This window comes from Schistocerca americana, chromosome 4 (genome assembly GCF_021461395.2).
Source record: "Schistocerca americana isolate TAMUIC-IGC-003095 chromosome 4, iqSchAmer2.1, whole genome shotgun sequence".
In the NCBI taxonomy this organism is placed as follows: domain Eukaryota; kingdom Metazoa; phylum Arthropoda; class Insecta; order Orthoptera; family Acrididae; genus Schistocerca; species Schistocerca americana.
This window is the reverse complement of record NC_060122.1, coordinates 787,731,221-787,754,977: the sequence shown is the minus strand read 5'-3', so window position 1 is coordinate 787,754,977 and position 23,757 is coordinate 787,731,221. Positions and strand designations below refer to the sequence as shown.

Here is a 23,757-nt window from a genome sequence, read left to right as displayed (position 1 = left end):
ACCGCAGACCGGGGCCTCTCCTGTATCGAGTGCTGCATCCTGCGCACAGTGGTTCCTGCTAAATACTGTTACCGTTTGCCAGCTGCTAAAATCTGACACTTACGTGACGAAAAGTTTAAAAATCAAACTTCCAGTGAAAGGTATTTTAAAAGTTTATTTAATCAACAACATTAAAGCTAGGAAAATGGAATGTTGTTGAATGAAATACGGGACTTCAGAATTAATTATATTAGAAAGTGAAAGGCCCAAAGCAGCAGATAAGTCTTGCTACGTGGGCAGCAAAATTATTGACTTTGTCCGAGTTAGTAACGGTATAGCACGCAGACATGGATTATCAGGAAAAGCTATTCGAAAAAAAAAAAATACCTAACACAGTCTGCAAATTTAAGTGTTTCGAAGCCTCTACTGAAGGTATCTGTCTGAAGTGTACCTTTGAATGAAAGTGGAAGGTGGATAGTGGACATTTCAGACAAGAACGGCGGTGTCATCGTGGAAAATCGGGTTTTCTGCCGGTAATCTGCGTCCTACGTGCACGATATTGTGACTGCGTAACCCGCAATCAGGGAGCACCTCTTACGCCGTCAAAATATCGCGCAAGTGCGACGCGGATTTTCCAGGATGACAACGCCTCGCCGAGAAAGCCTGAGGACCTACATAAGAACTGTGGTGCTACAGAAGTCTGGATGGGTACAGTTAATGAAATGCTACATAACACAAAATTGATGAAGTGCGAAAATATCTGCCATAAATGTTTGCATTGTACTTATGGTAAAACCAAGTAACAGAATGGGGAAAAAGAAATTTGAGTCACAGCGTGACTAAGGAAAGGGATCGATATGTAGGAGACACTCTGAGAATCAAGGAGTCGTCAGTTTGGTAATGGAAGGCTGTGTGGCAAGTAAAAACAGTGGGGGAGGATCTATGGTTGCTTACAGTAAGCATAGTCAAAAGGATGTAGGGTGCAGCAACATATTTATAACTCTGTGAACGCTTCAGTATTTGGAAACAAGGTTTCCGACAAATGACAGTATGTAAGGACAAGTACCTTGTATGTTTGAAAAAATTCCAAATTTTTGTAAAAATCGAGATACACGAAACATGTGTAGATTTAGGTTTCTTTAATGGACCAATATACTTCTTATTAGGCATTGGAAAGCTCTTGAAAAGCTGTGTATAGTGATATAAAGCTTATTATAACGACGATGAAACTTTTCGTAGAAGTATACGTGCAGTGAGCTAAAATTGAAAACCAAGGCGTCGGAATAGGCTGATACTGCGTAAACACCACCAAGTGAGGCTCTCATTCCAAGTGGCGTGGTATCAGTCAATTCACTATCTACTTATTAAGGCAAAAGCTTTTCATTTAAGCATGAGGAGGTAAACACATATCACTTCGTTTGCCAAAGATCCCTATGGTACACAAGAAGTTAGCATATTATCCTATTTAAAAAAATCGTATGAAGTAAGGCAAAATGGAAAGATTTTTTTTTCCTTGCAATATACAACAACGGAGTCTGCCACGAGGGCACCACTAGCTTCTGATTACACCGCGATAGTCTGTTCACGCCAATTTGTCTTTCAGTTTTAGCACATTTCTTGGACATATAATTTTATTCATAGCTATTATTATATCAGCAACTGTGATAGATGTTTCAGAATAAAATTCCGTTTTCGGTTGCACAACTAGAAAATATATTTTGCTTTACCCGTTTCAACATATTAATCTGTCATCCTCAGAAGCCAACAAAATTTGCGAATTATAAATCAGTAGAACTTGGCGATAAACGTATGTAAGGTATAAGAACTGTTTTACAAAAACCTAATTAATATTCGTCTGCTCGTCAGTACCTTTTTCACAATACTATTCTTTCCCTCCTCCCCCCCCCTTCTCCCCCCCACCAACCGCTACCGAATATCGATATTTAGATATTTATAAAAAATGATTGATAATTTTTTTTGTATCGTAAAGATTTTTTGTATCCTGGGAGGGATGTTGGAAGGGAGAAGTCACAGAATCAGTCTTGTAAAGGTGTACTAAAGGCAAACTGTTGATGATCTGTGTGGCAGTTGTGCAGAAATGGAGAGCACAACGGATAGTGAGATGAAAGGAAAAATGCATCAAAACAGCCTTCAGACTGGTGGCCAAAGCGATAACACATTCATGAATTTCATCGTTTTTTATTCTTATTCTGTATCTACAGCAGTTGGAAAGTAAAGTCGCACCGGTGAATGTTAAACCCCAGCCCACACTAAAGGCTGCGTCACATTGCAGCGCAGCCACTGTTTCTAAACCATGACGCCATCAAGCTATGCAGATAGCAGGCTTTTCCTCAAAACGATCCGGTAGCGTTGTAGCCTCTGCTCTCGTATTTATTCCAGTCCTATAAAGCCATGCAGAAGATTTATGGCGTTGCTTGCTCACCACTCGTGACCAGATTAAAAAACGATAAAGGTGGGTACGTTCGTTTCAAAAGGAAACTTTTATTTATTGTGGAAAAAGAACGGTTGACTCCTGTCGACGGCTACAAGCGTACCTGCAGCTCTGTCACGTCTTCATGCAATCTTGCAAATAAATCACGGCTTATCTGCTAAAACTGCTATCTTATTGACCGTTAAACATCAGAGCTCACAGCTTGCAGCCGGTGTTACAGAGGTGCTTCAACTGGGACCAGAATCCATATATTTATCTCAAACACGTAGGAAATGGTGAGCCACCCTTCACAATGTGGGAACAGCCATGACCCCAAAATTTTGTACTACTAACGTAAAAGTAAGGTATGCACAAACAATAATGATGGCAGTTCGCTACAGCCCTTAGGGAAAATTACTTGATGTATGGAGAGAGAACCAGTCAGAAGAAAACAAGGAACAGTTACTGAGCTCTGCCAGTGATAGAGACGAGATAAAGGGTGTGGGCAGATGTGTACGTTGCTGACCAATGCACTGACGTTTTATTTCCTTGGTGGAAACACTGTGGAATGACTCCACCTTAAAAAAAATTGTTAGTTAAAGCCTACTTGACCAGGGAGGCATCACTGACTCCTCTTATTGTGTTGCAGGTGGAGTGGTGAGAGGCTCCCTGTCTTTTAGGCTGGTCATTGTTTAATGGCGCCAACCCAACACCCCCGCAAAAGAGGTCTCCTCCGACGGATGCGTGGCTGTGAAAAAAGCTTGAGCGCAGTGACTCCTCTCTTCATTTCAACGAACGCACCATCTTGAAACAATTTTATGGACCTGACTTCCAGAAATTTAAAAATAATGTGGAGCTTTGCATCCTGTGGTGCTTTTTCTTGGCGAAACGTCGTTCGGTTTGGAATCACGGGGAATATTATTTAATTTACCTATCAACTTTAGCAACTCTTTTGTTATCCAAGCATGCAACCCTTATTGTTTTTGTTTGGTTCGTAATCTCTTCTGTACTTCTAATCAGTGCTTGGATTCGATATTAATTAAATATTATGCAACTCCTTCTTAGTAAGACTGGATCAAATAGCCTTTGGGACTTCTACAACATTTGCGAGAGGTAGATAAGTCACGTTCACAGCATGCACAACTCTTCTCAAGGTGCATCGGCAGATATGGTCTCCGCAACTCAGAAAAGATCGAAGAAAATTCTAATAATCTCACTACTCGGATTCCAAAACTTGCTGTGTGAGTAGAAGTGCACAATTTCTGCTTAACAGACGTTTTTGGAAACGTCGCCTTAAAGCCAAGTAGATTCCAGCTCAAGGCAGAAACGTACGTATTAGTGCTAAATGCAGTGTAAACAAAGTAAGTTATCGAAAAGTGATATTAACATTTAGGGTGGTATTACTGAAGATGGAAAATAGTGCAAAGTTAATTTGCAGTGAAGGATCCAGACACTCCTCGTTCATAAATAAAAATCAATAACGCATTATACGAGCGTGAAATCTACAGAAAAACACAGGTGGTGAAATAGGAGGGATTTCAGTCACAATTTTCTTAGAATAGGATAAAATTTCATCTGCTATGTGTACGGGAAATCACATTGATGGTTCACCTTCATTGCAAGGGATGGGCAGGAAGTCGATGACAAATGCAATAAAGAGAAAGCTTACCGAGCCTGTAAAAGGTATGTAGCTTCATAGATAATTACGTACATTCATGAGGAAAAGCAGCTTTTTCCCTTTGGAAGACGAGCCCTCTGCATTCCGTGGAATGACAAATGCGTACTAAAGGTTTATTTCAGTTTTAACTTTTTGCTTGATTCAGCTCACCATAAAATTTGCAGTTCTGTGAGTAACTTGAGAGGAGTGCGACGAAACATCTAAATAACTTCGGCTCCCATTTCGTACCAAAAACTGACAAGAAAATTGAAGAAAGATAAGCACTCACCCAGAAGAAAACTATGCAGTGGTAAATAGATACAGTCCACATTCTAAACTGTGTTTTGTACAAAGCTGGAATGCTATCGCTTACTAAAAAACATTTTCTGAATGAAAGTACTTTCATTTGAAGCTCTTTAGTATTAAACTGGCTGAGCACCCGGCGTTACCGCCGGCCGCTGTGGCCGAGTTGTTCTAGGCGCTGCTGCTACTGTTGCAGGTTCGAATCCTGCCTCCATCACTCTGACCATCCCCTCCGCCCCATCTCTCTGTCCAGCGTCACCTTCCCCCAGTCTGTCAATCTGCTTTACCCTCAGTCTATCTACTGCTTCTCTCTCTGTCCATCTGCTCCTCCGCCCCCTAGTTCCATCTCCTCCTCCCCTTCTTTGTAAATCTCCTCCACTGACCTCCTTGTCTATCTCATCCGTCCCCTTCTCTGTCAATCTTCTTCTCCCCTCTCCTTGTCCTCTCCTTCCTTTTTTGTGTCCATCTCCGCCTCTTCACTCTCCCTGTCCACGTCCTCCTCTTCCCTTTCTTTATTCGTATCGTCCTCCCCTTCTGGCTGTTCATCTACTCCAACCTCGTTTCTGTGCTTATCTCTTCCTCTCCATGGCTGTTTCTATTCCCTCCTCCTTTCTCTCCCTGTCCATCTCCTTCTCTCCCCCTTTCTTTCCACTTCCCCTTCCCCTTCTCTGTCAATTTCCTCCTCGTCCTCCAGCTGCCTATCACCTCCTTCCCACTCGCTATCTGTCCACGTCCTCATCTCTCCTTCTCTCTTCACGCTATCACGCTCACCCGAGTACGAGGGTGGTGGTTAGCCCTACAGCATATCTTTAGCGTGTGTACCAAATTTGATTTAATCATTCTACGGATTTAAGATTCGCTTTTTAACCATGGCTTTGCCCGCATACAGTACTACGGCCTTGCCGCAGTCTTAATACCGGTTCCGTCAGACCACCGAAGTTAAACGCTGTCGGACTGGGCTAGCACTTGGATGGGTGACCATACGGTCTGCCGAGCGCTGCTGGCAAACGGGGTGCATCAGCGCCTGTGGGGCAAACAGAGGAGCTACGTGACCGAGAAGTAGCATAAACGGACAAACGGCGGGGAGAGCGTTTTACTGACTACATGCCCCTCCATATTAGTATCTAGTGATGCTCACGGGTGGAGGGTGACACGGCGGCCGGTCGGTAACGTTGGGCCTTCGTGGCCTGTTCGGAAAGAGTTAAGTATTTTTTAGTTTTTTTTTGCCCGTATACATACACGTCAAATATATTTCAAGTATATATAACATATTTCACACGTATTTTCACGCATATTTCATCTGGCTGTCTAGCGAAACTAAGCCTGCAGTTTCTTTTTCACGCCGCTCAATATTTATGAAGTCTTATCTCCTGAAATATACCATACAATGGAGTAATTTTTCAGATACATCCAGTGCTACAAGGAAATTCTGTCTGTAAAATGTGTCACGAGTAAAGTTAGAAGTAAAGAAGTAATGAATTAAAACGTCATACGTCATGTGGCAGTTTCACTGCATGAACAGCGAAGATGTAAAAAAAGTTACGTAACAGAGCACACTCCTCAGCAGGTCGTAAGGGCCGTGGCTAAGCCACGTCTCTGCAACATCATTTCATCCAGTCTTGCAAGTCTTGCAAGTTTCGGAGAAGAGCTTCTGTGGAGTTTGGAAAGTAGCAGACTAAGAACTGGCGGAAGTAAAGTTGTGAAGACTGGCCGCGAGTCTGGTTGGCGCAATTCAGACAGCGACACGGTAGCCCTGCGCGTTCGGTGAGAGGGCTTTCTACCCTGTGAAGCTGAGTGAAGCATGAAACGACCAACCTGAATAGGTGTCAAGTGATGTCCGCCCAGACGAAATACCCAGAAAAACAACGATCAAAATGAACACAAAAAAGTCGGTAGAGCGCTCGCCCGGGAGAGGCAAAGATCCGGCACATGTAGTGGGACGAAATTAAGCGTCACCCATCCACCAAAGTCAGCCCAGTTTGCAGGTGACTATAAGTTTAATTTAGTTTTGTTTATGTGTTTTCTTATTATTTGTAATAAATGTGAATTATCTAAAAGTTTGTATTTTTTTATGTGTTTCATGTACGGAGAGGTCGGCGCAACGAACGGGGACAGCATCTTCGTTGCCGCGACCAGAGAGGAAATTGCTGGCCGCTATACGTCGCGGGTCGACAGCCAAGGAGCAACAGAAGATCCTGGAACCGAGTTGTTGCGTCGTGCTTCTAAAAATTAAAAATGAAGTTTTATACTCTTTTTGTACAACAATGACATCATATAGATCTTAATCTTATTGAAATGTTAGTCACTGTCTGTCAACGCTCAAGTTCACATCTGTATGTGTAGGAAGCTAATAAAATAGTGTATGCTACTAAAGTTGAAACACGTGTCTTGAAGATTTATTTATGAAGAGTTATGTGAACGGATTAATAATATATTTGACAAGATTATTGATTCAGACAGCGTTGGCCGAAACTTTGAATCTAAAAAGTTTATTTAATGTGTGATTCTGATATCGATTAGATCAAGATAACGTGTGTCGATATAATTTTCTGAGGAGAAACAAACGAAATTTAAATTCGAAAAAGTTACGAAAACCAATTGGCCCAAGTGATGTAATTCTCTGCACACGACTCAACTGATGTTTTACAGTTTCGTTCAAGAACCATTCTATGACAATTTAAAAAGAATATGAATCATTTTTGAAGTGGGTTGTAACTGACGTAGGTGACGAAGTCTGCACATGGTCATATATCAAACGAAAACCTAAGGCGTCGTTACACCGCACACACCGTTTCAACGCACCAGCTAGTTTTACATCAGGGCACGCTTCCGCTGCACAGTGAAAATTTCATTCTGTTAAAATGTAGTAACGTTTTCGCTTTCATCAATTTATGGGAGTCGTCAGCGAGACGTGGTTTCGTAAAGGTTTGAAATTATGTGTAAATTTTGTTGCAAGTCTTTAAGCGCTGTTATTCGTTACTACTGGATCATTTAAGTGTGGGCATTTACTCTTCGTGACCTACTCTGCTTTGATCACCCTCATCCCTTTAATAGAAGGGCTGTTCTTCGCCATACAGCGATTCTTTCCAGAGTGTAAGTGGTAAAAATACCAGGTTTTGTTGAAACCCGTCCAGTTGTTTAGGAGGAAATGTGGAACGTACCAACATACAAACAGGTTGATTAAAAAAATGTTTACAAACGTAGACGTCACATCGGGCGTACGACAAGGATCAGTAATGAGACAGGATCAAGGGAGCCCAAAGGCCATCCGGGGCTACTAAATGGCGTTGTAGTTATGTAGGCACATGCTACAAATAGACGACTTCTGTACGAAATGTTCAAAGTTCTGTCCGTATGCATCGAAACACAACTGACATCGGCGCTGCACTGAATGGCGCACGCTCTGAAAGACAACTGGTGTATCTCGAAAATATCCTACAGTCGCAACGATCCAGCCCACTAAGTGCTTCGGCAACTTAGCAGGTGTGTCATACACACGGCCCTTGAGATACACCCCAGAGAAAGATCGATTGGGGACAAATCACGTGATCGTGGTGGACATGGGAGTGGTGTACGGCGACCAACCCAGTGGTAGGGAATGGTTGGCTGCAGATGTGCCCCCACTTTTCCGCTGAAATGCACGGGGGCTACATCGTGCTAAAATTGAATGCAGCGACGAATAGGCATGGGAACATCATTTGGCACGTCTGGCCGAACCTTTAGCGTGAATACTAAGAAAAGGGGAAAAGAGTTGGCGGGGTAGAATTTACGGCTCAGTTAAACATTCTCCGACTGCGCCAGCCCACACGTTAAGGGTAAATTTGTGAGGCATGCATAGGTGTAGCATGTTGGTTCACACCCACTCACGTATACAGGTTATGACCGTTCATCACACCCTCGAGTGAGAACACAGCCTCATTGGTGGACAATCGAAGGTTCGGTCTGCAGTGGATTCCTGCAGAAACCGTCCCACAAACCCTATACGTGTGTTGTAGTCTCCTGGTTGCAGTATGTATTGGAAGTGAAACGGATAGAGTCTTTCGTCGTTTACATCGCGCAGGCAGAGGGTTGGGGGATATCAGTGATGCAGGATACACCTCGTGTACTTGCTGATGACGCATGCTGTACCGTTCCCATAACGCTTTCTTCCGATACCATTGTCCATGTTGTTCGTTAGCGACCATCATGCGGCTTATGACAATGTAACTAGATGAAATGATAATCAAATGAAGACCCTACGCTGTCGACAGGCGTTGATATACATCAATAAGGTCAGTTGAAAATGTGTGCTCCGACCGGGACACGAACCCGGAATCTTCTCCTTTACATGGCAAACGCTCTATCCATCTGAGCCAGCCGGCCGCTGTAGCAGAGCGGTTCTAGGCGCTTCAGTCCGGAACCGCGCTGCTGGTACGGTCGCAGGTTCGAATCCTGCCTCGGTCATGGATGTGTGTGATGTCCTTGGGTTAGTTAGGTTTAAGTAGTTCTAAGTCTAGGGACTGATGACCTCAGATGTTAAGACCCATAGTGCTCAGAGCCATTTTGAACCATCTGAGCCACCGAGGGCACAGAGGATAGTGCGACTTATCCCTTGCACGCTCCCCGTGAGATCCACATTCCCAAATTAATGTCTGCACACTACATTCGTAGTGCCCCTGCCCATTACACTCATTACTCGCGGCAGACAATCTTACCGAGTCCCGTAAGAGTTCGAGCAATACGTGTGCATCCGCACAGAAGAAGGTCAATGGCCGGTTAGCCATAACTATATATTTCGGACACGTATGAAAGAACGGATACCATCTTCATATATGTAACTACATGGTTTCATACAGTTGGTGATGCAGGGTTTCGAATAATCATCGGCATGGTACCTTTCTATCGGCATATTTCGCACATTTCAATCGTGGGGCTTCCCGCGGTAGCCGTGCCATAAATCAGATGCATCTCAGCCATTTCGCGGTACCTGTAGCTAGCCACGTTATTACCAAGGCTTCCACGGCTTGAATGGCGACGGTCTCCGTGAGTTCCGCCCGTCGTTATGTAGCAACTCCCGCTTATGACCGTAGCGCCTTCTCGTGGCGTTTGCGACCCACGGTTCCAATGTGTTTACTGAGTCTTGTTGCGTGCCCGATGTGTCATGGTAGTTTGTACACGTTTTTTTAAACACCCTGTATATAGATATATAAATTAGTACATCCAGTTTTATAATTAGTGTGGATTTACTGCATTTAAACACTTTTTCTGTTTCCTTGCCTCAGGTCCGGCAGTTAAGATAATTCTGTAGGAATGTAATAGGTTTCATTACATTAACATTGCTACAGATCTACACTACTGGCCATTAAAATTGCTACACCAAGAAAAAATGCAGATGATAAACGGGTATTCATTGGACAAATATATTATACGAGAACTAACATCTGATTACATTTTCACGCAATTTGGGTGCATAGATCCTGAGAAATCAGTACCCAGAACAATCACCTCTGGCCGTAATAACGGCCATTATACGCCTGGGCATTGAGTCAAAGAGAGCTTGGATGGCGTGTACAGGTACAGCTGCCCATGCAGCTTCAACACGATACCACAGTTCATCAAGAGTAGTGACTGGCGTATTGTGATGAGCCAGTTGCTCGGCCACCATTGACCAGACGTTTTCAGTTGGTGAGAGATCTGGAGAATGTGCTGGCCAGTGCAGCAGTCGAACATTTTCTCTATTCACAAAGGCCCGTACAGGACCTGCAACATGCGGTCGTGCATTATCCTGCTGAGATGTAGGGTCGGCAGGGATCGAATGAAGGGTAGAGCCATGGGTCGTAACACATCTGAAATGTAACGTCCACTGTTGAAAGTGGCGTCAGTGCGAACAAGAGGTGACCGAGACGTGTAACTAATGGCACCCCATACAACTACGCCGGGTGATACGCCAGTATGGCGATGACGAATACACGCTTCCAATGTGCGTTCACCGCGATGTCACCAAACACGGATGCGACCATCATGATGCTGTAAACAGAACCTGGATTCATCCGAAAAAATGGCGTTTTGCCATTCGTGCACCCAGTACACCATCGCAGGCGCTCCTGTCTGTGATGCAGCGTCAAGGGTAACCGCAGCCACGCTCTCCGAGCTGATAGTCCGTGCTGCTGCAAACGTCGTCGAACTGTTCGTGCAGATGGTTGTTGTCTTGCAAACGTCCCCATCTGTTGACTCAGGGATCGAGACGTGGCTGTACGATCCGTTACAGCCATGGGGGTAAGATGCCAATCATCTCGACTGCTAGTGATATGAGGCCGTTGGGATACAGCACGGCGTTCCGTATTACCCTCCTGAACCCACCGATTCCATATTCTGCTGTCATTGGATCTCGACCAACGCGTGCAGCAATGTTGCGATACGATAAACCGCGATTGAGATAGGCTACAATCCGACCATTATCAAAGTCGGTACCTTGATGGTACGCATTTCTCCTCCTTACACGAGGCATCACAACAACGTTTGACCAGGCAACGCCGGTTAACTGCTGTTTGTGTATGAGAAATCGGTTGGAAACTTTCCCTCATGTCAGCGCGTTGTAGGTGTCGCCACCGGCGCCAACCTTTTATGAATGGTAGAAAAGCTAACCACTTGCATATCACAGCATCTTCTTCCTGTCGGTTAAATTTCGCGTCTATAGCACGTCACCTTCGTGCTGTAGTAATTTTAGTGGCCAGTAGTGTAGATTATCGCTTGCTGATTTGTTGTCCTGTGTGTGGTCAAGAGAAAATATGAGGCCATCTGCAAGCTGCGGGATTTCTGTAAGCCGAGGCGCATATTCGTGTTCTCCTCTGACCCAATATGTGAGGATAAAAAGCTCCAGCCCATCTCCGCCTCTGTGAAGTCTTGTAAACAGCGCAGCGGAGAGCCGGCGGTCTTATCAGTGCTGCGGCCTCCCTGGGCTTCGGTATCGGCTGTTAGGATGCAGGCGGGCACTCTGGCGTGACAAGACATACGGCGGCCGCCCCAGGGGGCGGAGGCCCGGCGCCGTAACTCAGCCTCAGCGGCGGAGCGCCAGGGGAGCCGCCGCGCCATCAACAACACGCGCCACAGGCTGGCGGTGAATCACCCTCTACGTAGCGTCGGCTTTTCTGGGGGTACGGGTGCTGTCCACTTTGAAGACGCCGAACTGAAATCTACGTATCGTCAATACAAAAGTCGTGGAATAGCGATATGCACATCTACAGATGATGGCGATATCGCGTACACAAGGTATAAACGTAGTATTTTGCAGCTGTGGCTCATTAAACTGATTGTTCCGTAATATTCACATATGTCAACACCTGCTTTCTTTGGGATTGGAATTATTATATTCTTCTTGAAGCCTGAGGGTATTTCGCCTGTTTCGTACATCTTGCTCACCAGATGGTAGACTTTGTCAGGACTGGCTCTCCCAAGGCTGTCAGTTGTTCTAATGGAATGTTGTCTACTTCCGGGGCCTTCTTTCGACTCAGATCTTTCAGTGCTCTGTCAAACTCTTCACGCAGTATCATATCTCCCATTTCATCTTCCTCTACATTCTCTTCCAATTCCATAATATTGTCCTCAAGTACATCTCCCTTGTATAGACCCTCTATATACTGCTTCCACCTTTCTGCTTTCACTTCTTTGCTTAGAACTGGGTTTCCATCTGAGCTCTTGATGTTCATACAAGTGGTTCTCTTTTCTCCAAAGGTCTCCTTAATTTTCCTGTAAGAAGTATCTATCTTACCCCTAGTGAGATAAGCCTCTACATCCTACTTTCATACCTCGTGTATGCGATATGACATGAAACGGAAGCAGTGGTTGGGAAGGGAGTGAGACAGGGTTGTAGCCTTTCCCCGATGTTAATCAATCTTTATAATGAGCAAGCAGTGAAGGAAACAAAAGAAAAATTCGGATTAGGTATTAAAATCCATGGAGAAGTAATCAAAACTTTGAGGTTTGCTGATGACACTGTAATTCTGTCAGAGACAGCATAGGACTTGGAAGAGCAGTAGAACGTAATGGACAGTGTCTTGAAAGGAGGATATAAGATGAACATCAACAAAACCAAAACGAGGATAATGGAATGTAGTCGAATTAAATCGGGTGATGCTGAGGGAATTTGATTAGGAAATGAGACACATAAAGTAGTAAAGGAGTTTTGCTATTTGGGGAGCAAAATAACTGATGATGGTCGAAATAGAGAGGATATAAAATGTAGACTGGCAATGGCAAGGAAAGGGTTTCTGTATAAGAGTAATTTGTCAACATCGAATATAGATTTACGTGTCAGGAAGTCATTTCTTAAATTATTTGTATGGAGTGTAGCCATGTATGGAAGTGAAACATGGATGATAAATAGTTTGGACAAGAAGAGAATAGAAGCTTTCGAAATGTGGTGCTACAGAAGAATGCTGAAGATTAGATGGGTAGATCACATAACTAATGAGGAGGTACTGAATAGAATTGGGGAGAAGAGAAGTTTGTGGCACAACTTGACTAGAAGGGATCGGTTGGTAGGACATGTTCTGAGGCATCAAGGGATCACCAATTTAGTATTGTAGGGCAGCGTGGAGGGCAAAAATCATAGAGGGGACCAAGAGATGAATACACTAAGCGGATTCAAAAGGTTGTAGGTTGTAGTAGGTACTGGGAGATGAAGTTTGCACAGGATAGAGTAGCATTGAGAGCTGCATCAAACCAGTCTCAGAACTGAAGACCACAACAACAACAGGTATAAACGGGCAGTGCATTGGCGGAGCCGTCGTTTTCACTTAGGTAATTCATGTGAAAAAGTTCCAACGTGATTTTGCACTCATGACGGTGAGCCGTGGTAAAAATTGCTGTTTTGAAGACCCCGCCGCAGCTCGTAGTGTGAAGCAGTCGCCCTCCGTTTCTGGCGGTGATGCCGCTGTGGCAATCGCAGCTTTGGTATCTCCCTCTGGTGGGAAAGGGCAAAGGTTGCCTGTTCACGTGCATTTAAGTGGCGCTATGAGCTAGCCATTCGGCATCAGAGGGTTGGATCCCCTCAGTCGACGACGTCAGGTTGCAACGCCTGGGCTGCTCTCAGGTTGTAATCTCCGTCTTCGGCGGTTGTGTCTGTCTGTCTGTCTGTCTGTCTGCCCGTCGCTTCCTGCTGTCGCTGTCCGTCCGTCCGTCCGTCCGTCTGCCTGCCTGTTCGCTGCCGTCTGCTGTCCGTCCGTCCGTCTGTTCGTCGCCGCCGCCGCCGCCGCCGGTGCCCGCCACCGCCGCCGCCGCCGCCGCCGCCGCCGCCATCCGGTGCCCGCAGCCGCCGCCGCCGCCGCCGTCGCCGCCGTCCTGACCCTGGTCTACGGCCGTCTTCATCCGTCTTCGTCTTTGTCTGTCCCCAGTTTCTGTCCTCTCCTCTTCGTTCTGTTCGTTCTTGTTTCTCTCTCCCGTCATGTCCGCCACCACCACCACTATCACTACTACCACCACCGCCATTGTCTATACCTCCCCTTCCGCCGCCTCCACCACTATAACTCGGTGTGCCCAGTCCCACCCCCCTCCTTCCATTCCACCTCTCCTCACTCTCCCTTCACCCTCTATCTTTGTCGCCCCCTCTCCCGCTTCTTCCTCCCGCTCCTCTCGTTCTGATCCCTTCCCTCCACTCCCCCCGCCTGTCACTGCAGCTCCGGCTCGGGTGGTGGCCCGTCGGGCCACTGCCCACGCCCAGCTCTCCCCGTCACCTTCGCCATCACCGCCGCCACTGCCACCGTCATCGTCATCGTCGCCGTCGCCTTCGCCTTCACCGTCACCGTCACCATCTCCGGTGCCGACTCTGGCCCCGGGACCTGCCCCTCCCCGCCACATTCCCGTTGTTCCCATCCGCCACACCTCATCCACCGCCGTCAAGCGCCCCAGTGGCACTCCTGCTTCCTCTGCTTCCAAAAAGGCTGCGCCTCGTCCTCCTTCCCCCACCCATGATGCCATGGAAGTCTCCCCGCCTGTCCCTGCTCCCTCATCCTCCTCCTCGCCCCCTTCCTCCTACCGCTTCCTCCTCTCCCGTCCTGATCCCTCTCTCCTTGAACCCCGGAACCTCACCCTCTTCCTTCGCCAGCATTGTCCTGGTGCCGCCATCTCCCTCCTCACTCCTCGCCGAGATTCGGTCCTCATCTCCCCCCCAGCCCAACCCTCCACACCTACCTCCTTTCCCGCATCCCTGTCACCCGCTTTGGCCCTCATGCCTCTCTCACCCCTGCTCCTTCACCACCTCCCTCCCGCCAACCCCAACCTCCGCGTCGCCCGCCAACTCTCACCGCCGTGATCACTCGGCTTAGTCCAGTGATCACGGAGGAGGAGGTGTTGGCGGAGCTCAAGGCGCATCCCCATTTGGAGGTGCGTGCGGTTCGCCGCATACATAACGCTGCCGGCCCCACCCGCCTTATGCGGGTTTTTTCTGAGCACGCCCCCTCCGTTGACCGTCTCCTGAAGGAGGGTGCCCTCCTTTTTAACCAGCGGTACAAGGTCGACCCCTCCCGTTCCCCTCCTCAATCCCTGCGCTGCCAGAGGTGTCTGCGCTATAACGCACACCCCACAGCTGAGTGCCACGAGGCCCCCACCTGCCCGCATTGTCGGCAAGCGCACTTCCTCAGGCAGTGCCCTAACCTCCAATCCCCTCCTTCCTGCAATACCTGCAATCTCCCCCATCCCACCTACTCCCAAAAGTGTAAAGCCCGACCCCCTCCAACCACTCCTGAACTCACCGTCCCTGTCCGTCCCCTGGACGCCCCCACCCCTCCTGGCAATTCCCTTCGTCCCCCCCCCCACCGCTGAGGACATCATCAGGTTCCTTACCATCGTCCTCCAGAATGTTCATCCCTTTCAGCGCCCACACACCCTCCAACAGATCTCCCTCGCCGCCCGTTCCATATTCCAACTCAAGATGTACGCCACCTACTCCAACAACCAGGCCCATTTCACCTTCTCTCCTCGACACCCTCATCTAAATCCCTATCATGGCGCGACAGCAACGTATCCTTTACAACAACATCCGCTCCCTACCCGCCAACAGGAACCTCTTCCTGCACACCCTTGCCACCCACCGTGTGGATGCCTTCCTCCTTAATGAAACCTTCCTCCAACCCCACCACACCATTCACACTTCGCCCTACCTCCTCCACCGCTCCGATAATCCCCTCCCAATTGCGCGTGGCGGAGTTGCCATTGGTCACCACCGCCAGATCCCCGTTCGGCTCCAACCTCTCCTTCCCGACCCCACTGAACACCTGATCCTTAGTCTCTTCTTCCCCGGCCTTACCGTTACCTGCGCCACCATCTATGTCCGCCCCAACGCTCCTATTCCCTTCGACTTCCTCTCCCACGTCGATCGTACCTTTTCCTCCTACGTGATCGCCGCCGACCTCAACATCCATAGTCGTTCCGCTGCCCAGTTACGGCGATGGCATCGGTTCCTCTCCACCCTTCAAGGTGACCTCGTCCCCATCCCCCGGCATACCCGTCCTGAATCCCACTCCACTCCTGATGTTATCCTCTCCTCCCCCAACCTCCTTGGCCGCATAACGGTGGATGTCCTGGAGCCTATTGGTAGCGACCATCTCCCTGTCCTCCTCACCGTTTCAGACGGTCGTCGCCCTCGCCCCGACCCTCGTACTGACCCTCCCCTAAGTATGTCCACGACTATTCCCGAGTCGACTGGAATGCCTACCGGGATACCCTTTCCACCCAGGTCGATAGCCACCCTCTCACCTACCACCACCCTGACGATGTCACCCATGCCGCCTCCTTTCTCCAGCAGACCTTGTCTGAGGCCGTGGAGGCCCACGTTCCTACTGTCGCCATCCACCCCCACCGTCCTACCTTACCCCCACAGGCCGTTCTCCTCCTCCGTGAATCCCATCGTCTCTACCGTGCCTTCCTCCGCACGCGTGACCCAGACACACTACGACGCCACCGGCAACTCCAGCGACACGTTCGTAATTTGCTCGCGGCTAAGAAACGCCGGGACTGGCGACAGACATGCACCCGTTTAAATGCAACCCTACCCATCAACTCGTCCAAGTTCTGGTCGGCCTTCCGTCGCCTTACCGGAACTAAACCCTCCCCCTATTATCCTCTTCTCCATGATGATCACCCTTTCCCTGACTCCCTTAGTAAGGCCAATCACTTTGCCTCCTACCTCTCCGATGTATTTTCCATCCCCGATGATCCCCAGTTCGATTACTCCCTCTTCCCAGATATCCGCGATCGAACTGACACCTCTTCCCCTCCCCTCGCTCCTGGTTTCCAGTACTTGGACAACATTACACACACGGAACTCAATGCCCCTATCACTACACAGGATCTCATTGATACACTCCGCACAAAACGCGACACCGCTCCTGGTCATGATCGTGCCACCTACCGTCACCTTCGTGAAGCTCCTGTCTCTTTCCTCTCCACCCTGGCCAGGCTCTACAATGTAGTCCTGTCCACCGGTTTCTACCCCGACCTGTGGAAAACCTCCCGTATCCTCATGTTCCTTAAACCTGGCAAACCGCCGTCCGCCGTCTCCTCCTACCGTCCCATCAGCCTTAACTCGGTCTTCAGCAAGGTCCTAGAATCTATCCTCACCCGCCGCATCCACCAGCATCTCCGCCAGCTCCGCCTCCTTCCCGTCACCCAGTGTGGCTTTCGGCCATCCTTCTCTTCCGACGATCTTCTCCTTCACCTCACTCATCTCCTTTCCAAACAGCTTAATTCCCGTCGCTCCGCCATCTTCCTCTCACTTGACCTCGAACGCGCTTATGACCGCGTCTGGCATTCCGGTCTCCTCTTCAAGCTCCAAACCTTTGCCCTTTGCCCTTTGCCCTTCCCAACTACGTCCGTCTGATCGGTTCCTTTCTCTCCCGCCGTCCTTCCTATGTCACCATCCATAACACCGATTCCTACACCTTTTTCCCCTCCGCCGGTGTGCCCCAAGGCTCCGTCCTCTCTCCCCTTCTGTACCTTTTGTACACGGCGGACATGCCGCCACCGTCGCCCCCCGTCCACCTCCTCCAGTTTGCCGATGACACCGCGTTCCTCGCCCTTGCCCCCACCCTGCAACGCTCCCAACGCCTTCTCCAATCCCATCTTGACCGGTTCACCGCTTGGTGCAACCAGTGGTTACTCAAGGTCAATCCCTCCAAAACCCAGGCGATCATTGTAGGCAAAACCACCCCTTCCTTCCGCCTCCTTGATTTCTATCTCACCGTCTATGGCCGTCCTCTCGCCCTCACTCCCACCCTCAAGTACCTTGGCGTCACCCTCGACCGTCGCCTCTCCTGGACTCCCCATCTCCAGACAATCCAAGCCAAGGCACGTTCCCAACTCCGTCTCCTCAAGCTCCTTTCCGGCCGCACGTGGGGTCTGGACCCCTCCACAATCCTCCACACCTATAAATCCCTCATCCACCCTATCCTTTGTTACGCCCATCCAGCCTGGATCTCCGCCCCCCCCTACCTTCTATAAATCCCTCCAAATCCTTGAACGCCATGCTCTCTGCCTTGCCTATCGCATCCGTCTCCCCTCCCCCACGGGGATTCTGTATGATCTCATCCCCTTCCCCCACCTCCTCCTTTTCCTTGAAAGGATACGTATCCTGTACACCTCACGTAAACTTGATCCTCCTCACCCGCTCGTTTCCCCGATCCTCTCCCACCCCCGCCCGCTGCCGCGCCTGTATTCCCACGTCCCACCCGGTCTCCATCTCTCCACCCTCCTTACCCTCTCCCAAGGTGGCTTCCGCCAGCTCCCTCCCTGATGATGTCCTCGTCCCCTCCATCTACCCCTCTTATCAACTTTGATCCTCCCCCCCCCACCTCTTATGTCCTCTCCTTTAGGCACCCTCCCTCCCTTCCCTTCCCTCCTCTTTCCTTTCCCCCCTCCCTCCACCCCTCTCCACCGGGCTTCCCCTCCCCCTTCCTCCCTCCCCCTCTCTCCTTTGCCCATGGCATCTCTGCTCCCCCCTCTCCCATTCACCTTCCCATTCCTCCTCCTCCACCTCCTCTCTTGGCAGGTCCCCAGACTCGTACACGCTCAGTGAACATTCGCGCGCCGGAGATCATCGCTGTCAGTGTTTCGTGTGTGTGCCTTCGTTTGTGTGTAGTGTTGTTCGCCGTCACGCCCCCACCGTTCACGTGCCGTCGCCATCATCCATGTTCTGTGCATCGTGTCGCCCAGTGTTAGTGATGTTTCTCGTCCAGCGTGAACGGCTACATGTTTTTTCGATTTTTAGTGTCTACATTTTTTTGCCCACCGTTTTTACTGTCTACTCTGTGCCACCTTTATGTACTACTTGTTGTAACACTCAAGGCTGAAGAGCGGCGTATTGTGCTGCTGCCAGCCCGCCTTTGTATAAGGTGTTAAAATCACAATAAAGAAAAGAAAAAAAAAACTAGCCATTCGGTCAGTCTGGGCCAGTCTCTCGTCCCAAGCTTGCAGGTCTGTCTCCCGTCCACATTTCTTAGTGAGTTACTGTCTGTCTGTCGTTCGGAGTGCTAGTATGTCTGTCGTTCGGATCAACCTTTAAAGCCGGCAAAATGAGAGTCTTTCCACTCCGCCAGTAAGAGAACTCAGCGACTGGTCGCCCGGTCGGGGCTTAGTTCCTGCATCTGAGTCTGCGCGTTAGGCCGCCAGTCTCCTCGAGTTTGTTCAAGCATTGGTCATTGGCGGTTGGATCTATCGGTTGGTAGGTCACGGACTGATGAACGAGTGCACCAATCTCGATTAACAGTTAACCGCCGTTAAGTCGATATATAATCCTGTTCAGCGCAGTATTCTAGTGCACCAACATCGATCTAAGTTAAACGAGGGAATCGAGCGCGGTTATATTTAACCAGCGCTCTTTCCCGGTTTTCTCGACATAACCGCGGTTTTAGAAGCATACGCTATTAAGATGGCTGTGAGTTTTGATGTTATGGATGGCATTGAGGAAGATTTGTTATACCTTGACCATTTAAATCGTGACCGAAATCGTGTTGGAGTGGTTGTGGAAAGGGGAAACCCTTTTGAAGATTATGGTGACAGGAAGTTTGATGAGAGATTTCGTCTGTCAAAAGAAACAGTGTGGTGCTTATTAAATCAAATTAATGATAGGTTAGAATTTCCTACTGATCGGAATAACCCTGTTTCTCCGATAAACAGACTTTTGATTACTTTAAGGGCATATGCAAAAGGTGCAGTCAACATTCTTATTGGGGACAATAGTAATATACATCGTACAACAGCACAAAGAATCATCAGTGATGTATCAGACATCATAGCATCACTGTCTCCTCGCTTTATAAAATTTCCTACAAGAGAAGAAGTGCGCTCTGTGGTGTATGGGTTTAGTCAATTGGACCGATTTCCTGGCGTTCTTGGTACCTTGGATTGTACCCACATAAGAATTCAGTCTTCTGGAGGACATAATGCTGAACTTTTCCGCAATAGGAAATCATATTTTTCCTTTAACTGTCAAGCCATTGGTGATCACAATTTGTTAATAAGACATATTGTCGCTCGATGGCCGGGCTCTGTGCACGACAGTACTATATTTCTCAACTGGAGCGCTCAATTTGAAAATGGAGAAATACCACAAGGTCACTTATTGGGAGATAGTGGTTATGCATGTAGATCCTACTTGTTAACTCCACTTTTAAATCCGCAAAATGAAGCAGAGCATCGATATAACAGGTCTCATATTAAAACTAGAAACTCTGTTGAGAGAAAATACGGTATGTGCAAGAGAAGATTTCCCATATTATCTGTAGGAATAAGATGTAATCCACAGGAAGCAATGTCAATCATTGTGGGTACGGCTGTCTTGCATAATATTGCGAGGAGTACAAGCGGTGAAGAACCACCAGAAGATCCAGAAATTTCTCGACTTTCAAGTCAGTTACGTGATGAGAGAGTCCCCAACATCGAAGACAACGAACCAGTGCTACCTGGACAGCAGATGTATCGTGATGATACATTACCTGGAAGAGCAGTTCGCCGTGCTATAATTAATGAACATTTACGAAAATCTAACATAAATTCAGACATTGTTCGTAATGAAAAATTATGATTATAGTTATGAGATTTCGCCGTATTTTCAATTTTTCAGATTATTTCGGCATGTAATCTATTTTGTCTCTGCTGTCTAGCGAACATAAAAGTATTCACTGAACTGGGTGTGTGATGCGAAATTTGAGGTTTCGGCGTGCCAGGGACAGGATGTGCTGCCTACAGACAATTACCCAGCTGCTGCTTTTCTGAGATATTTTTTTAGTGTGGAACTGTTGATAATTCATTATTAAAGATATATTTCTTGCATCACATTGGTTGTGAAAGCAATGCAGTACTCTGTTATTTATATACATGTTCGGTTTCTGGGTACGTACTTAAATTTCAGAACAAATGACTCCATTACATTTAGAGAGTGTGAGAGTAAAAGCGAGTGGAATAATATATAATGGATATTTCTGTATTATGTTCACTATAATCCTAAACATCTCTTAAATTTTCTACTGTAAGAACAAATATGTGAATGTCCAACAGTTTTACAATATTAAAAGAGCACATTCTTTATTATTAGAACCTTTCAGTTCAGAGATTATTTTACTGCACTTTTGCTCAGTATTAATGCAGTCTTATCACCTAGATTAGCTTAAACTTGTGAATATGCAGTAAACACATAGGCACAAAATAAATAATCATTTGTGTAATAACATAAAATGTCAGCTTATGATTGTTTATTTGTTAAATTGTTTCCATATTAATCACTACTCTTTATTTACAATATGATTTTCGTCAAACATAAGTGTGTGTGGCTATAAGGTTGTGCAAAGAACTGAATTACGTTGTTAATTCTAGTCAGTCAAGCGTGTAGCAGCACTTTACACAATATTATGTACAACTGTATGGTATAAAAAAATACATGAAATTGAAGACAAATTTGTGTTTAGAAATTGCCACCAAAAACAATTTCTCATTGTTACAAAAGGCAATGGAATTTTTTCAGCAATGTCTAATACTTTGGGGATTAGTGCAAGAGCAATAATTAGTTAAGGAGTGTGCTACTTCGGAAGATATGAAAGCAGAACCGTAATGCTGTGGGTTGACGGTACGAAGTGTCATACTTTACGTTATTACTGAGGGAAACTCCCTCCCTCACTCTGTCACTGATATTGATGCAGTTTTTGCACATATTTAATGCTCACCTGTACAGAAGGGAATTCCTTGTCATTGCATAGTGCCACAGAAAAATGCCTCACTGCAAATACAGTTGTGGCAGAAGTTATGGGTTGCCATCATAAACATTAGCTATGATTACTATAGCAGAAAACGGTGACCCATCATAGGGATGCATTTCTGAAAATATCTTGCTACAAATTTTGTTGTGATAAAAGTTATGAGCTGACATTACAAACATTAACAGATGCAGAGTATTGCTAGAAAACCAACACAATGCTAATCTCACTACTGTCCATATTAGCAATGTATTATTCGATAATGCCTCCGTACAAATATGATAAATGTTACAGGTTTCCACCACACACATTACCAAGTGGTGTGGCTAGGAAAGCCACATATGCTATGCTTATTTTTGCAGAAAAGAGAACCCACCACAGCAACGTATTTCTCAACATACCTCACTTCAAATTGTATTGTCATAAAAGATATAGGTTCCCATTATAAACATTACCAGGTGCAGAGTATTGCACGGAAAATGGCACACACAAAATTATGATTTGGAGAACTTTCCCTCATAAGTAGGATATTGTGGTTCAAACAATGCAAAATATGATAACATTGGGCCTCATGTATATAACTGTTACAGCACATATGTTCATTCCAAAGTTCGAGTAACAAGGATGCTTTATTACTATTATTTTGTTTCATTAACAGTCTACCTCATTGTTAAGTCATTTAAGTAGAAAATGGCACCTGACGTTATGGCTGCAGGCCTGCATCTGACATGTAGCTTAATTGTGTAAACTGCAGTGTTGCTAATCTGTTTTTATATATGAAGCAATTCTAATTTTAAGTGATTGGATGAAACTTAGTCCAGACCAAATAAGCTGTAAGCAGATATTAGGCAGACACCAACTAGCATAGAACAGGACAAACACAGAGAAACAATTCGAACTGTGAGAAGACTTTAATACATCAGACAGAATACAACACATCACAAAAAATTACAAAAATTCGCTGTCACAAGAAAAACAAGTCACGTGTCACTGGCATTTTTCTTCTTTCAGTATTTTAGTTTTTCTTTCAGGGCCAGAATCTTTAAATTTTTAATCCTCAGCTCCTTTTGGTGCTCTGCCTTCATTATGTGTAATTGGGCCCCCAGTAATTCCACTCTCTTCTTGCACACATTTTCGATTACTGTTCCCGAACCTGATGGTCTTGGTTTTGCAGGCATCCTGAGACGATGCCATGTATTTTTCGGCGTGCAAATGTTTTCATTGGGTTGATCAGGAGACTGTGAAACAGATTGCAGCTGGGTGACATCCACCAGAACATTATTTGGTGTTTCTTTACTTTGTATTACGACAGGTGTGTGGGAAGTGATAGGTTGTGTGCACTCTGCTAACTCGACAACTGAAGCAGGTGGCGTGTTCTCACTGCACTGCACTGCACTGCACTGCACTCCATGTTGACAACATCCACAACCATGCTAAACTGTGCATCGGAATCGTGTGCATTTGTTAACGGTTTCATTGAGGAACCAACAATTTCTAATAGTTTAGCCCGATCATGGACCTTGGTTTTTTGGGTAGGCTTCCCCCCACCTGTTTTATACACTTCCACCTTTTCTTCTGCAAGGTCTTTTCCAAGTCTTCTTTTCATGTTTTCATAACAGGTTTTCAGCCTGTCACAGGATCTTTTTGTCACACCTGAAATTAAATAAATGTTGTAGTTTGTAGTACCATAAATTAATTCTTATATTATTTACATTCATAAGTCCATTTTGCTTTCTGAGGCTCTTTACTTATAACTGCAATAAAAATCTAAGATCTGCATATGGCTTTTGTTTACATATCAGTTCATTAAAAAGAAAGTGGTATAGACATATATGAAGAATACGGCACAGGGCTAAGTGAGAAACGTATGTTCACAATTTTCGACATAAAAGCTTCCGTTAGTCACATAACATTTAGTTAACAGTATCACGGCATTGGATTTTAAATTTAAAACTAACAAAACAATTCCAACCGTAAATGTACATAGTCCTATCACGTATTACAGTGGTACGTCAATAACAGTTTCAAATTTCAAACTAAAAGCCAGTGTGTGCTATAGCCTACGCTTACTATGAACCTAGAAAAGTTATTCATTTATGAGTAAACTTACCAGGAGTAGAATTAAATTGCGCCTCCACATGGGACCACATTTCCTGTTTTTGTTTTAA

The 23,757-nt window shown here is 46.5% G+C and overlaps 1 protein-coding gene across 1 annotated transcript; it reads left to right on the top strand.

Moving 5' to 3' along the window:
• Positions 1-19,269: 19,269 nt before the first annotated feature.
• LOC124613801 (putative nuclease HARBI1) lies at positions 19,270-20,424 on the top strand. Its single transcript, XM_047142524.1, has one exon. It carries the CDS (start codon positions 19,270-19,272, stop codon positions 20,422-20,424), a length of 1,155 nt encoding a protein of 384 aa, XP_046998480.1.
• Positions 20,425-23,757: the final 3,333 nt, after the last annotated feature.